The sequence below is a fragment of the Trifolium pratense genome, linkage group LG4 (assembly GCF_020283565.1).
Source record: "Trifolium pratense cultivar HEN17-A07 linkage group LG4, ARS_RC_1.1, whole genome shotgun sequence".
NCBI classification, from domain to species: domain Eukaryota; kingdom Viridiplantae; phylum Streptophyta; class Magnoliopsida; order Fabales; family Fabaceae; genus Trifolium; species Trifolium pratense.
Window position 1 is genome coordinate 30554785 of NC_060062.1, and position 14555 is coordinate 30569339.

The window sequence follows — 14555 nt, forward strand, 5'->3', positions numbered from 1 at the left end:
TTAAACTAAAATTTGCAAGCTTATCAGCACAACAATTTCCTTCCCTAAAAATATGAGAAATTCTAAGGTTCATTAATCATTAAGATTAGACAATCATTTTGTTTTAGCTTAGTTATGTATCTTATTATAGATAAGTCAATTTTCTTTCTTAATTAGTTACTCACTCTCTGTCATTAGTATAAGCAAAAATTTATTTCATAAATTTTGTAAATATCTAATGTTTTAGGTTTATATTACAATAATGATTGGATGAAATATTTTTTTGTGTGCGTAAATTTTATATCATCCGTGCGCAACTGCAGAGATTAATCTCTCGAGTCTTATGAGACTCAATGGGTAGCAAATTCTCCATAAAAGTTTTAACACTCCTTCATACTCAAGTCAGAAGTCGAACTCAGACTGTTGTTTAAAATAGAAGAGACTCGCGTCATGTTTGTGAAGGGTTATTTACTTAATCCCGGAATAGGAAATGCCTTGTTTGCCGAGTTATGTGGTATTCTATTTGGTTGTCAAATGAGTAGAGATATGTGTTTGATTCATGTGTCATGTCATCCTATAAACTAATTCAATTAAACCCACTCGGGGTTGGTCTAGTGGTGTTTGTTTGGGTCCTTGGAGTATGCTCCTCTCAAGGTCTCAGGTTCGATTTTCCTGGTGCCAATTTCGGTGGGCTAAGTCCATACAGAGCAAAAAAAAAAACTCTGGCTTTAAATGGGGCTCCTGCAAGTGGGCAGTGAGATTGGTCCCCTTGGATTAGTTGGTCCTGAGGCCGGATACCAAGTTTTCAAAAAAATAATAATAACTAATTCAATTCATGTCGTCAATATGATCAACAATCGACTTACTTCCATCTTTCATCTTCAATCTCTTCTCCACATGGTTATCTCTCTTATCCACCTTTCAGATTGGATCATCCATGTTAATCACATTCATCGTGAGGCAAACTCTTATGTCGATGCTCTTGCGTTTAAAGGCCGTATATTAGTTTCCCGCATGTTATGCTAGATTCAATTCTTGCTTATATTAGTATTCTTCTTGCTTATATTAGTTTTTCTCTTATTTTTCTTCATTTAAAAGAATTAAATCATATACTCTTTAAAGTTGCATCAGTCAAACATTTAAATCGGTCAAAGTTTAATCATAACACTCTTTAATATTAAGATTTTTTTATAAGTAAACGATGCATTTAAACTTCACACCTACATATTAAATTATTAATATTCCTTTAATGTCACTAGTTAACTTGATATACCTCCTAATTAGGGATTTAGATTTGTTTTTGTGATATTATCACGAGGTCACACAGTAATTAATCTTGATCGTCGATTTAAGATCAGATAATACATATATGATCAATCATTTATTAACATCGGACGGCTGGAGCTGTGACTGCAATTTCACAATTACAACACAGAGAATTTGTTTCCCAAATTAATACTCCTTCGTTGTCACTTAGCTTATCAACTCAGCCAGAAGCGGCATGCTTGGTCCAATTTGAAGAATTTAAAAGTTTGTACTAGAGGAAGATTTATAAGTCTCTATAGATGTTATACTAATCTTTACAAATTTTAATGACATTCTCATGCAAGCAATATTACGCCAACCTTTTGTGATCAAACTATTAAGAGTTAAGGGATGACATCTGAACACAACTTTAATTTACCACATCATGCTAAATATTATTCTCGGAGTACTTGTTAAGTATATTAAAAGAAGTAAATTAAAGAGAAAATTAATATTAGAATGATAACTTTTTACAATTTTAAAATATTGAATACACAAATTCTAAGAAGAAATAAACAAGACAATAAACACACTTGAGTGATATTATTAATATAAGCTTCCTAGACCAAACCACCTTCAATTTGGCTAATATTTTTCTGTTGCAAAGAATGAATTTAGCAATTTTTCTGTGTGTAAAGAAAATAAGGTGCCAAGACCAAGAGAAAGGCTTCATGTAAGTCAAACAGAAAGAAAAGTCAAAATGAAGTACTACTACTTATTTGGCCACAAGTGTCTGCCATTATCTATCAATAACTTATGACACTTTTTTGCAGCAATTCATTGTTCTGAAAGTCCAGGCTTTATTTTAATTTGTTTTGTTTCCATTGTGATTAATAATTGAGTAGTCAAGGACAAAATGCAGGGCCATGTGATGTGGCAAGATCAAAATACAGGATGTATTAATGGATTTAGGGCTGATTAAAATAGTTTATTTTTGAGCTTATTTAAAATAGTTTATAAAAATAAATAAATTTTTATTTTAATTTATGTTCTATTAACAAGATCAGTATTTTTATAAGCTATTTTTTCATAAACTAGCTTAAAAAACTTATAATAATACATAAAATTTATTTATTTGCATAAGCTTAAAGATAAACTATTCCAAACGAGCCCTTATTCATTTCACTCACAACATAGTTTTAGGAATATTCTAACCAAATTTTGAAGTTATTTTTAAATTTGAAAATTTTTAATCACTTATTTTTAGTACTTGCTAAGTTGCTATGCCCCAAACATCAGAAACGATATGGACAACACGGCACAACTGATGACATAGGATAGGACATTAGGACACCACGCACGTTTATTTATTGATGTACATATATAACTAACATGACAAAAATCTAAAATGAGAATTAAGATTAATCCTTCTATAAAAACAAAGATATAGTAATAATAATGACCATCACGAATAAAAAAATTACTAAAGTAAGAGGAATAATTTCTGATGCAATCCATAGTCTTAACTTAAGATAAGAAGATGAATCATATGTCTCTTATAATTGCAACATGTTATTACTATGATAAGTAGTCACAAAAACATATAAGGGGCATCATTTTGTTATTTATTTATCTCTCAAAAAAATTAAATTATCTAATCTAGGGTTAGAGTGTTCGGGAAGTTTCCTTGACCAATTAAGAACAAAGTGTCGGCTCATTCTCTTAACGAGTGCTCATGACATGTTTAACATGTGCTCGAGTCAAATTTTGCTTTTGATTGAAAGGTGTCTATGTGTCGATAAAGTGTTGATCATGTTCAAAATGTGTTTTGCATCCCGACAATATTAACACCTTAGAAACATATTTGTGCTTCATAGCATGCCAAACAATTTGAAAGACCTAATTGACTGACAGAAGACGATTAATATAATTTTAAAAATATCAATGCTATAAAGAATGAATTCACATCCTCTAAATTAAATTAGTGTTATACTTCTATTATATTAAGCTGGAGTTAATAATATATATCCTTAATTTAATAGGAGAAAACTTTATGAACAAAATGCCATGTTTTCTGGTCAATGGTTTTTAGAAGTTGTTTTGCATGATCCCAGTCAGCTATGTAAATGAAATGATGCAGTCAAACAAACTCCTTACAAGTGAGGCCATTCATTGAGACGTTTCCTTTGCACTATTTATTATTTAGTGCAGAACTTGGCCCTATATAGTCTGCATGGCTTAGCTAATTATGATGCAGCTGAAATTATATAACATCGATCATACTCTATAGTATATAGAAAGATACTCTACATAGGTGTACTTTGCTCTTAGAAATATATATTCTTGGCCGAAAATACAGTTTCCTACTTAATATTTGAATAAACTTTTTTATGATAAAACAAATTGTGCTATAGTACTAGATTAAAACTTTTATTAATTTAAATAACTTTTATTAATTCAATTAATAGAATAATATAAATTTAGATTTTTAAAATTGTGTATGGAAATTTTGTAGTATCCAATCAACAATTTTTACAACATATTTTTTTAGATGACATAAGTTAGTAATTAATTATTAGTGTTAGTATTTTTCACTTTATAAGTGTGTGTTTGGTTTTGTGGAACGAACGAAAATTAGGGAAATCGATGGATGAACTTGGACTAACGACCATACGAAAATCGATGGATGAACTTGGACTAACTCTAGTAGACAAAAAATGAATGAATAAGAAAAAAGAGAGCAAGACATTTTTTTTTCACACTGCCACCACCATCATACAAGAAGAGTGAAGAGAAACAAGTAATTTTTTTTTTTGTTAAAGAAAAAAACAAGAAGTATACTATATATCTAGGAGGAAGAGGAGGCCGAGTAAGAAGAGAAGAGGAATGTCAATCTATTTTCATTCACATGTTTTTTCTTATCTGTTTGACTCAGAAGTAGGAGAAGACGACGTATAAATTACAAAAGAAGAAGGAAGTTAAAGATACAAGACAATGGAAGAAAAAAAAAAGAATTGGCGGAGAACGGAAGGAATTTACAAAGGTCGAAATATAATCATATGCTATATTATTTATAATTTGGATATCCAAAATAACTCAAGACATATTTTCTTGCATGTGAATGAAGGATTCACACTTTAATTTGCAAAATGTGTTTCAATCAAAATTGTTTAATTGGAGTTGAAAGAATGGTGAAAAGGACAAAAAAAAATTGATTTTTATAAAATGCGAACTCTTTTTTTTTCCCAACTTTAACTATTTGCAAGGGGTAAAATTGGAACGTTACGGGGTACGTGTGACACCCGGATGCGCAGAAACTAGAAATAAAGAATCTTTTATTTATAAGAGCTAATAATCTAATAAATCTATAATCTATAATATACATAAAAGATCATGGATTGGGAAACCCTAATTGCAAACCCTAATCATCTAGCCAATCAATGCTTCACACCTTGCCTCATGTCCAATTGTGTATTGCCACCATATTCTTGTCTTGGCCCAATGATCATGTTCCACATGCCTGGCTCAAGGTTTGGTAAACTTTGAAACCATCTATATGTCATCCATGCAAAGCCTCACATGACAAGTGTGTGGGTTGTGATGCAGAGAAGGTAACTAGAAGCTTCCACATACTAGCAATATGTTACACATGCATTGGGCCCAGTGACATATGTATTTCTCTTTTCCCAAATTTGTTTCATTTGTAAAGTTTTTTTTCTCTCTCTTCTCTCTCTCTCTCGTACGCTCCCTCTCTCTTTCTCACCATCTCACACTTTCATCTCTCCTCCCTGTCTCATCTCCTCCACCACCGCATCCACCACAGCCTCCACCACCACCTACAAATCAATCTCCGAATCAGAACGTCCTCTCCGCTTCCGGTGATGCCGCCGTCATCAGAATCATGTTATTCTCCCTCTCAGGTAGGCCGAAAATCATCAACCCTAACCCCAAATTTCAATTCCTCAAATTTTGATCTTGCATGTTTGAAATCCTCCATGAAATTGGATCTTTGGATGTCAATAAACTCAGTTGACTAGAAAAATCTCTTTTCTCTTTCAAACTGTTTTCGGTTTTTTTTTTTAATTTTTGCAGAAAACATTCCAATGATAAAATTGAATTTTTATCAATTGGATTATGCTTAATCAAATACCAGATGAATTTTGTGTTATTTTGTGCAAAACAAAGTTAAGTTTTGATTTTTAATGATTTATGTTTTGTGGGGTTTGTTTGTTTGTGTTGGACACAGGTTGTTGAAGTTTCAACTTCCAAAACTGGAAAACATCATGTTAAGTGTTGCTTTGTTGGTATTGACATCTTCACTGGACAAAAACTTGAAAATATTGTTCCTTCTACTCATAACTGTGATGTATGATTTTCATTTTAATATGAGATTATCTTTTGGGTTTGGATTATATTTCTAATTAATTGATTAACTAATGTGTGTTTGTTTGTTGTTACAACAGGTTCCTCGTGTCAAGGTTTCTTCTGATATGTATATGTTTTTGTTTGTCTTCTTCTGATTAATTAAAAATTGAATTTTTTTGGGGACAATTTGTGTATATGTTGTGATTTTGAAGTTTAAAACATGATTCCTAGCCATAACAAGGTTTCTTCGTCACTTGATTATTAAAAATTGAAAAAATTTCTACCACTTTTGTGTTGCAGGTTTCTGTGTTAGGGTTTCTCTTTCTCATTATGAATGAATCCCAATTAATTATTATTGTTGTTTTGAATGATTTTGATATTAATTTTGATTTATGTGATTGCAGCCGTCACCGACGCCTTTCCAGGAGGTGCTTGAGTGTATGTTTGATTACATTAATAGGTTGTTTAACATGGTGCGACCTAGGAAGCTGTTGTTTATGGCTATTGGTTTGTGTTCTCTCTGTTTTGATTTGAATGTTAGTTTTTAATGGTTTTTTATTGTTGTTGTTGGTGGTGGTGGCAAAACTTAATTTTGAATTTTGGGTTTTGAATTGTATAGATGGTGTTGCATCGAGGGCTAAAATGAACTAGCAACGGTCTAGGCAATTTAGGGCAGCTGAAGATGCATCTAATGCGGTAGGTTGCGCAACTTAATTTTGAATTTTGGGTTTTAAATTGTATAGACGTTGTTTGATTGCATTGATAGGTTGTTTCAACAATATGATATTGTTAGGCAATACTCAATTTAGTACGAAGTGTTGTTAAATAGTAGCTATAGTAGTGCTACAACATTGTAGTGTAGAGGAATTAGAACAAATCGCTATTTTATGAAATCCATGATTGACAACACTGCGAGTAGTTCATTCTTGCATATGCTCTGATTTATGTATGTTACTGATAGATGAGTTCAAACTTATTCTTTCCTTTGCATTCATATGTATATACTATGTATGATTTTGATTCATGCTTATTGTTTATCTATTGATTGCAATTGGCAAATGCTTTAAACAATTTTATTTCTAATGTTTTCCATAATTTTGAGTCTATATATGATTGCTTCTACACCTGCCGTGACATTCCTCTAATGATACATAGCTAATCTTATCTAATATATTTAGTATAGAATGTTAATATACACCAATTATTTTTCTTGATTTAATATGGATATTTAATTGTGTTTACATGATCATGCATACTGCAGAGTGGGGACAAGGCTATGATTTTTTGTTTTGTGGAGTTTACTGAACCCAAATGTGCTCTCACCGCCATCGACGCTCTGCAAGGTAAATGGTTTTTTTTTTGTATATATAACTGAGTTTGATGTCTACCCACAAGGTCAATATAACTGAGTTTGATGCTTGGTACATTATAGGGATTTGTCTGAAAACTAGGAAATATAGACCTCTGAATTATGAGATCTCATTCTATGATTGATGTGGATCAAAATATAGAACACTAACACCAGAACTAAAGGGTGGATTTATTTTATAACATTTGATGAGATTGTGTTTTTTGCAGATAAAGGGTGGATTTTGATCTAGCTTGAAGGTTTTGATCATCTGTTATAAGAGATAGTTCTCTTCTTGCATCTCTTTATATCTCCAATTTGGTTTTTAGATTTTCAGTTCAGATTTTTTGATTTGCAGATTACTTCTTATTGGCTACTGATTTGATTTACAGGTTTGATTGAAAAACATGAAATAACATGTATAGAGTATTTATACCGGCGAGGAAAAGAGAGTTCCGACCGAGAGAGTTGCAGTGGCAGTTCGCGGTGACACCGCCGTGCTTGGCGATGGAGGTGATGAAGCCTTTTTCTCCTTCTTTCCTCTGGTTTGTTCTGTTACTTTCTATACTCTATTTATTTGATTTTTTTCCTGTTGCTTTCTGCTTTGTTTGTTTTATTCTAGCCTCTTTTTTTTCCTACCTTTCATTCTCTTCCTAACCAAAATCAAAATGGATGCAAGGTCCTATTCTTCATTTTCCATTCTTCTTTTCATTGCAGCAATCATAGCTGCTTATTATCATTCAGCTGAAGCAGCTATGTCTAAAGGATCTTTTGAAGACAATTTCAACCCTTTACCTATTGACATTTTTGGTGTATTGCAAATTTTGGTTTAAGATGTACTCTCTTGCTGATCCATCTGGACGGAAAACAGCATTGGTGGCCATGAGGAACTCCATATATCTAATCCCTTTGGGTATTTTGGCATATGATTGTGAGTAGATGTTTTCTTCTTCTAGAAATATATTAATCAGTATTTTATCTTGAGATTCTTGTCTCAGTTATCTGGTGCAAGTGATTATAAACTTCAATAGGATTTTAAAGTCAAAACCCCATCAAGAAATTTGTCCCAATTAATATTATGTTCTGTGAAACCTATGGAGCTGTATGAATTTTGAATAAAATTTTATAATAAAACAAAAAGTTCATAACTTCAATCAAATCAAAGAGTATAGCTCTGAGTTCCCTGAATTTTTAGTCTTTTTGCTCATGGCTTTGAGAGTTAGATAGAGACAATGACTAAAATTAAATCCAGTGTGTTTGGTTTTGTAATAATGATAGTTACTATTGTCTTGGCCCTGAATTCATATGTTTTGTTCCAAAAAACATTTGTGGTACATATAGAACCTTTGACCTTACATATGAAAAGTTTGTTTGCCAACTCTGATTTTTGAAATAAGGATATATTACACAATCACCATTTCAATTGGATTTCAACAAGCAGTCAGTTGAAATATTAGAAAGTTTCACTTTTTATTAACATGAACAAAAAGTGAATATTTTGATCACATTGAGAATCTTGAGACTCACGTTTCTGCACATGTCAATAGGGGGCGTGACTTCTGGATGGTTTTGTCTCGAGTCCACTGCACTTGCACTTGCACTTGCAATAAGCGCCGCAACGTTTTCATTTTATAGAGACCGTACTAAGGAAAGAGCTAGGAGAATGTTTCATGCCAGTCTTCTTTATCTCCCTGTTTTTGGTATCTCTCCTTAGACAATGATACAGGTATAAAATGCATAAACATAATATTAATTATTTGAGCATACTTTACTATATTAACAAATCCTTCTCTATAAATACCAGTCATTTATTCGCTCTATCCATCACCAGCAAATACATTTTGCATATCATCCCTTTTCTTTCACTCAAAATGGCTAACTCAGGTCAATACACATTACCATTTTATTCTTGCACTTACCAGTTTACTTTTTATTCTTTGCAATCCTGCTTATATTTTTTTTGTTCATGTGTTTTGATTTTTTAGGAATATATGTGAAGATGACTAAGATTTCTGAGATTACTGGCCGAAAAATTGATTTTCAATTGAGAGTTCGAGTAATTAATCTCTGGTCTACACCAGATCGTGCTAATCCGAGAGAAGAAGGGGCTCTCCACATGATTTTCCTTGATAAAGATGTAAATTCTTTCATTCCTATAGAAAAAGACAGAGTTTGTTCTCAATCATTGCCACTTTGCTTTCAATTAAACTCATTTTGTAACTTTTTTTTTGTTGTAGTGTGCTGCAGGTTGAGAAATTAGATCTTATAACTGCTGCTATGGGACATGCATTGGCCACAGAAGGAGGATTCTGCACCAGAAGTGCGAGAGTTATAGATCATCAAGTATGGTAGTCACCATTTAATTTGCATTTTCTGAAATGTGGTATATGGTTTGATGCTTTTATTTTGAACTTCATATCCTAAACACACTTATTTTAGGGTGACAAAATTCAAGCTACGAAACTTTCACTTTTAATTTCCCCCTCCGTTGTTTAGTCATTTTCTGTATAGTTCAGATGCAACTGATAGGCTAAATGATATATATTGTTTTCTTCCTTTAAGGATTAATTCCTACTTAGCTTTTCCTACATTGTCTGCTTCTAATTGGAAAGTCCACGTGTTCATCCATTTCAGGTTCTTATAAAATTGGTACTGCATCATCTGTAAATGCAGCTTACATATTTTCCAGAAACAATCTTTCTCGGTATGTCTTTCAGCTTAGATGTTATACAAACCCAAAGCATGCATTTAATCGTTTAGTATATAGAATGAGTCCTTATGTTCAATTATTCATGTTAAGCTAATGAATCAAGTTACCAAAACATGTTAGTGATGTGTGCTGCTTTATTATTTGACCTTGATATGCAGGCCTGCTATACAGCTTCCTTGTGCAAGCAAAGCTATTGTAGGTAAGAGGAATCAACCCTAGAAGATTTGAAATTTCTATAGATTATTTGATGATTTATTTTCTAACATTTGATGAGATTGTGTTTTTGCAAATAAAGGGTGGATTTTGATCTAGCTTGAAAGTTTTGATCATCTGTTATAAGAGGTAGTTCTCTTCTTGCATCTCTTTATATCTCCAATTTGGTTTTTAGATTTTCATTTCAGATTTTTTGATTTGCAGATTACTTCTTATTGGCTACTAGAGATCGAATCAGTAAACCTTTATTTATGGTTTAATTGATTCAATCCAACCGCTTGAACCAAATGACTTAATAAACAAGTAATTAATAAAAATGAAAACAATGAACCAGTTGAACCAACCAAATTTCAACTCAGTTCAATCCGGCAATCCTCTTCTGTGATGGTCATTGTGGCAATTGTATGTTCCTATTTGCAGGATAAATTGAGGCACCAGGTTGTTTTTGACACACTCAGGGGTGATTGGATGATTGCCTTTGGAAATTGGGAATTTGACCCAATGAAGCTTAGTAATCCATTCCCTCACAATAACAGAAGTTCAGTTCACATTTGGCAGGGCTATGAAGATAAAGTAGTACCCTCTCAAATTCAAAGATTCATTTCAGAGAAGCTACCATGGATACAATATCATGAAGTTGTAGATGGTGGTCATTTGATTGTACATTATAGTGGCTTAGGCGAGGCGATTTTGAAGGCACTTTTACTTGGGGAAGAAGATATTTCATATAAACCTAGATCATCAAAATCTGTATCTTAATTTTGCCATGACTTTTATCATAATCCAATGTTTATTATTGGTTAATTTTTTGGAGAAGTGCCAGATATTTAAATCACATTATTTGGTTGAAAGGAGGAAACTATCATATACAATCATGTATACTGTCTTTATTCATTTTTGAAAGAAATGTTAGAAACATGTTTTTTTTTTTTTTTGCTAAGGACACTTTTTATTATTGGGTGAAATTTAATGCTAGCACTACTATGAGACTTCAATGTGATTAAGCCAGGTTATGATCATGGAGCCATGGTTAAGGGATCCCTCCGAGTATCGATATAGATTCGTAATTTTTGTATCCTCCTCTTTTTTTTTGTGATAATTTTTGTATCCTTCTAATAGTGAGGTTTATAATTTATGCGCGCTGCTAGAGTTTCTTAATTTTTGCGCTTTAGGTCAGTCTCTAATAGAGTGTTTCTTAATCTATGCGTCATATAGAGTTTCATGATACTACGATATTTTAGCATTCACATAGATTCATAATTTTTATGCGTTCTTGATACAAAGATTTGTAATTTCTGCGCGTCCCGAATATTATTTTTTAGTTTTCACGCCACAAGTATCCACAGTGGTTCGTAAATTTTTTGTGCTTACAATATAGACATTTATGATCTCTGCGCGCCACTTATAGAATTTCTGTTAATAGAGAGGTTCTTGATCTCTGCATCATATGTCAACCTCTATATATCGATAGAGATTTATAATTTTTATTCGACACAAGTATCCACAATGGTTCAGAATTTTTGTATCCTTCTAATAGAGTTTATTAATTTTTGCGTTTTAGGTCATCTTCTAACAGAGAGTTTCTTAATCTCTGTGTCATATAAGTTTCATGATACTTCGATATTTGAGCATTCACATAGATTCGTAATTTTTATGCACTCCTGATACAAAGGTTTGTAATTTCTGCATGCCGCTTATCTAAATTTTTAGTTTTCGCACCATAATTATCAATAATGGTTCGTAGTTTTTTTTTGCGCTAACCTATCATAATTTGTACACTTTATTACACTACATGATATATCCATATTGCACCATATCCTTTACATCCATGATTGATATATAAATGATGCTCCCCCGAAGTAATTTCCATATGCTTATGACTAGCTTCCTCAGCTCATAGCATCCATGATTGATATATAAATGATACTCCCCCTAAGAAATTTCCATATGCTTATGACTAGCTTCCTTAGCTCATAGCAACCATGATTGGTATATAAATCATGCTCCGCCGAACCCGTGCAACGCACGGGCAGCCGTCTAGTTAAAATAATATATCATGGGTTTCTTTTATAAGCCCAGCCCACATCATTCATTAAACCCTAATTATTAACTCTCTCACTCCCACACAAGTTTTTCATCTCTCATTGCATTCACTTCTTCTCTCATCTATTTCTTTTTTTCATTCTCTTGCATATGGCTTCTTTAGGAACATAAACAAAGTGAATTACTCTTCTTTTTTTTTTTTTCTTTTTCCCTCCCATTCTCTGTATTGCATGATTGCTTCTGCAATGCAATTTTGTTTTTGATTTAATTTAAGTATACATTTTGCTTAATCAAGAAAGCACCGTCAAATGAACTTTCCAAGATCAACAAAATGAGTATTTTACCATTGAGATTAAGAGTGGCTTCATCATTTTACATAATCCCAACGTTCTATGTAAAGATCTGGCATGATAGTTACTTATCAACGCATATGTGTTGGTCATTTCTGATGACTTCTTGCTTCTGATGGACACTTGCCTCTGATGTAAAGAGCCTCTTGAATCATCTTTGCTTCTGAAACCTTTCAAAAACTTATTTCTTTCCTTAAGAACTTAATAGTGATCAGAATTTGCTTATAAGATCCTGCACACGTAAAGTAAATATTATTACTACCAATTGCGCATTTAATACTTATTGTTATCATCAAAACTTATAGATTATATTTGGGGCTTTTAGAACCAATTTTGTTCCAACAAGCATGTGGTTTAAGGTGTTAGCTACTAAATATGGCTTGGAAGATGGGTGTGATGTTAGAGAAGGGTTTGATTTGAGTGTAGGTCATTGGTTTGAGCGAATAACATTAGTAGAATGGTTGGTAATGGTAAGCAAATCCAATTTTTTGAAAGATAATTGTTTGGTGTGAGGAACCTCTTAACGATAGATTTACTCGACTTTTTGATTTATCTATTGCTAATTAAAAACATTTTACAATGGCGGAGATTTGTGTAGGATGGGGAGGGGGAGATTTGTGTAGGATAGGGAGGGGTGTGAGGGGTGGAGATGACGTCATAATTTGTTTGCAGGGGCGTCTCTAACTTTTTGAAGGCTCTGTGAAATTATTAAAAATAGACCCTATTTAAAAAAAAATGCCAAAAAATTCAAAAGGATTGTCATCGATTTAAATTACAAATAACATTAATAACACTAAAAAAAAATCATTTTTTTCACTAGTATATGTTATTCGGTTAGTGGAACTTAATTATCATTTGTTAACTCATATTGGTTCGATAGCGTTGGATGTTCATAAAGATGTTGTTTGGAACAAGATTGCTCCATGTAAGGTACTAAGGTGTCTCTTTTTACACGGCGGTTATTAAATAATAGATTCAACAAAAAGATAACCTGGTTTGTCGCGGAATGGTGCATTTGATGTCGAAGAAACTTCTAATCACTTTTTCTTTTTTTTGCAATTTTTCTCAAGTAATTTGAAGGAAAGTTCTCAATTGATTAAGTGTTAATGATCCTATGTCCAATGTTGTTAATGGTCATGTCATGCAATTTTTTAATGTTGATGTTTTTGGTAAAGATATTCGATCAGACTTACAAATGATTTGGTTGATTTATTGTTGACAACTAAGAAAATAAATAAATAAATAAAAAATAGCAGGTTTTTTCTAACCATACTTATCAATTTAAACATACACACCTAAATACGTCTCATTTATTTATTTAAAAAATAAACATTATTTAATTTTTTAATCACTTTTCTCATTGTGTCTAAATAATTTTCAGTTGTAACCATACTTGGTGTTTCTATCGCATTGACTAGAAAGTGGATTCAACAAATAGACGTGTACTGTACGGTTTTTCTTCCATATGCATGTTTTTTTTTCTGCCGCATCTTTGCTCATATTCTTTATTGAATTGGAATATTTGATTTATTTAACTAAAAGCTTTCAACAGTCTCACCAATATCGTAGAAGTTGAACAGTTATATACGGAAAGTGGAACAAGATAACAAAATTATTTAACTCTATGGGAGAAAATGACCTATAAGCCACTAGAAATCAAGATCACAGGATCCCAAAATTGATTCCACCAATTTATCTTTTAACAAAAACAAGATTTAGTGGAATATGTGTAATACTTTTACCAAAAGTTCAAGAAGCAAATTAAATTGTGTAAATAAGATGTTTTAACAAGACAAGTTGTGTCAATAAAAAAAAGACAAGAAAGGGATACTTTAGTTTAAAAAAAAAAAGTGATTCTTTAAATTGGGTTTGCTTAGTGACATAATGGCACCCGCATTGCTCCATCCTCCACTTTGCTGGTATGATCGGTAGCACGCATTGCATTTTCTTTTTGGTTAAAACGTTAAGCATATTTTTGGATTCAATTAACATAGACATATTGTACATAAACTTTATATTAGAGTTAATAACACACTTACTCTAGCGCTCACTTTGAGCACACTATCTTATCGAATGAAGTTAATTTCGATCTACCCAAGAGTACTTAGATGAAATAACGCAGACCTCTTCTAACTTAACTAAGATACTGAGTTCGATCTCCGACTTGGGCATACAGCAGTGTTAAAACTTTTAGGAAAATTTTATCATCCATTTAAATTCTACAAGGCTCGAGGGATTAGTCCCACAAGACTCGAAATCAACCCCCAATTTTAGTATAAAGGTTACACTAGTTTAACTGTCT

General features: G+C 32.3%; 1 protein-coding gene and 1 long non-coding RNA gene across 10 annotated transcripts; both read left to right on the plus strand.

Annotated features, from left to right (window-relative positions):
• Positions 1-4830: 4830 nt before the first annotated feature.
• LOC123920069 (eukaryotic translation initiation factor 5A-like) lies at positions 4831-6261 on the plus strand. 2 transcript variants are annotated; one of them, XM_045972200.1, is made up of 5 exons: positions 4831-5144; positions 5471-5590; positions 5688-5716; positions 5994-6096; positions 6209-6236. In XM_045972200.1, the coding sequence occupies exons 1-5, from the start codon at positions 5106-5108 to the stop codon at positions 6233-6235; spliced, it is 318 nt and encodes a 105-aa protein (XP_045828156.1). In that variant the 5' UTR covers positions 4831-5105; the 3' UTR covers position 6236. The 2 variants fall into 2 exon arrangements, with proteins under 2 accessions (XP_045828156.1, XP_045828157.1); XM_045972201.1 differs by having other exon boundaries at positions 4832-5144; positions 5688-5702; positions 6209-6261.
• Positions 6251-10789, plus strand: LOC123920070. Of its 8 annotated transcripts, XR_006813405.1 has the most exons (13): positions 6251-6285; positions 6851-6932; positions 7168-7197; positions 7330-7482; positions 7655-7868; positions 8485-8663; positions 8742-8821; positions 8923-9074; positions 9175-9280; positions 9572-9641; positions 9806-9846; positions 9943-9989; positions 10065-10789. It is a non-coding gene; the product is annotated as an uncharacterized LOC123920070 (long non-coding RNA). The 8 variants fall into 8 exon arrangements; XR_006813406.1 differs by lacking the exon at positions 7168-7197; XR_006813402.1 differs by lacking the exons at positions 6251-6285; positions 6851-6932 and having other exon boundaries at positions 7187-7482.
• Positions 10790-14555: the final 3766 nt, after the last annotated feature.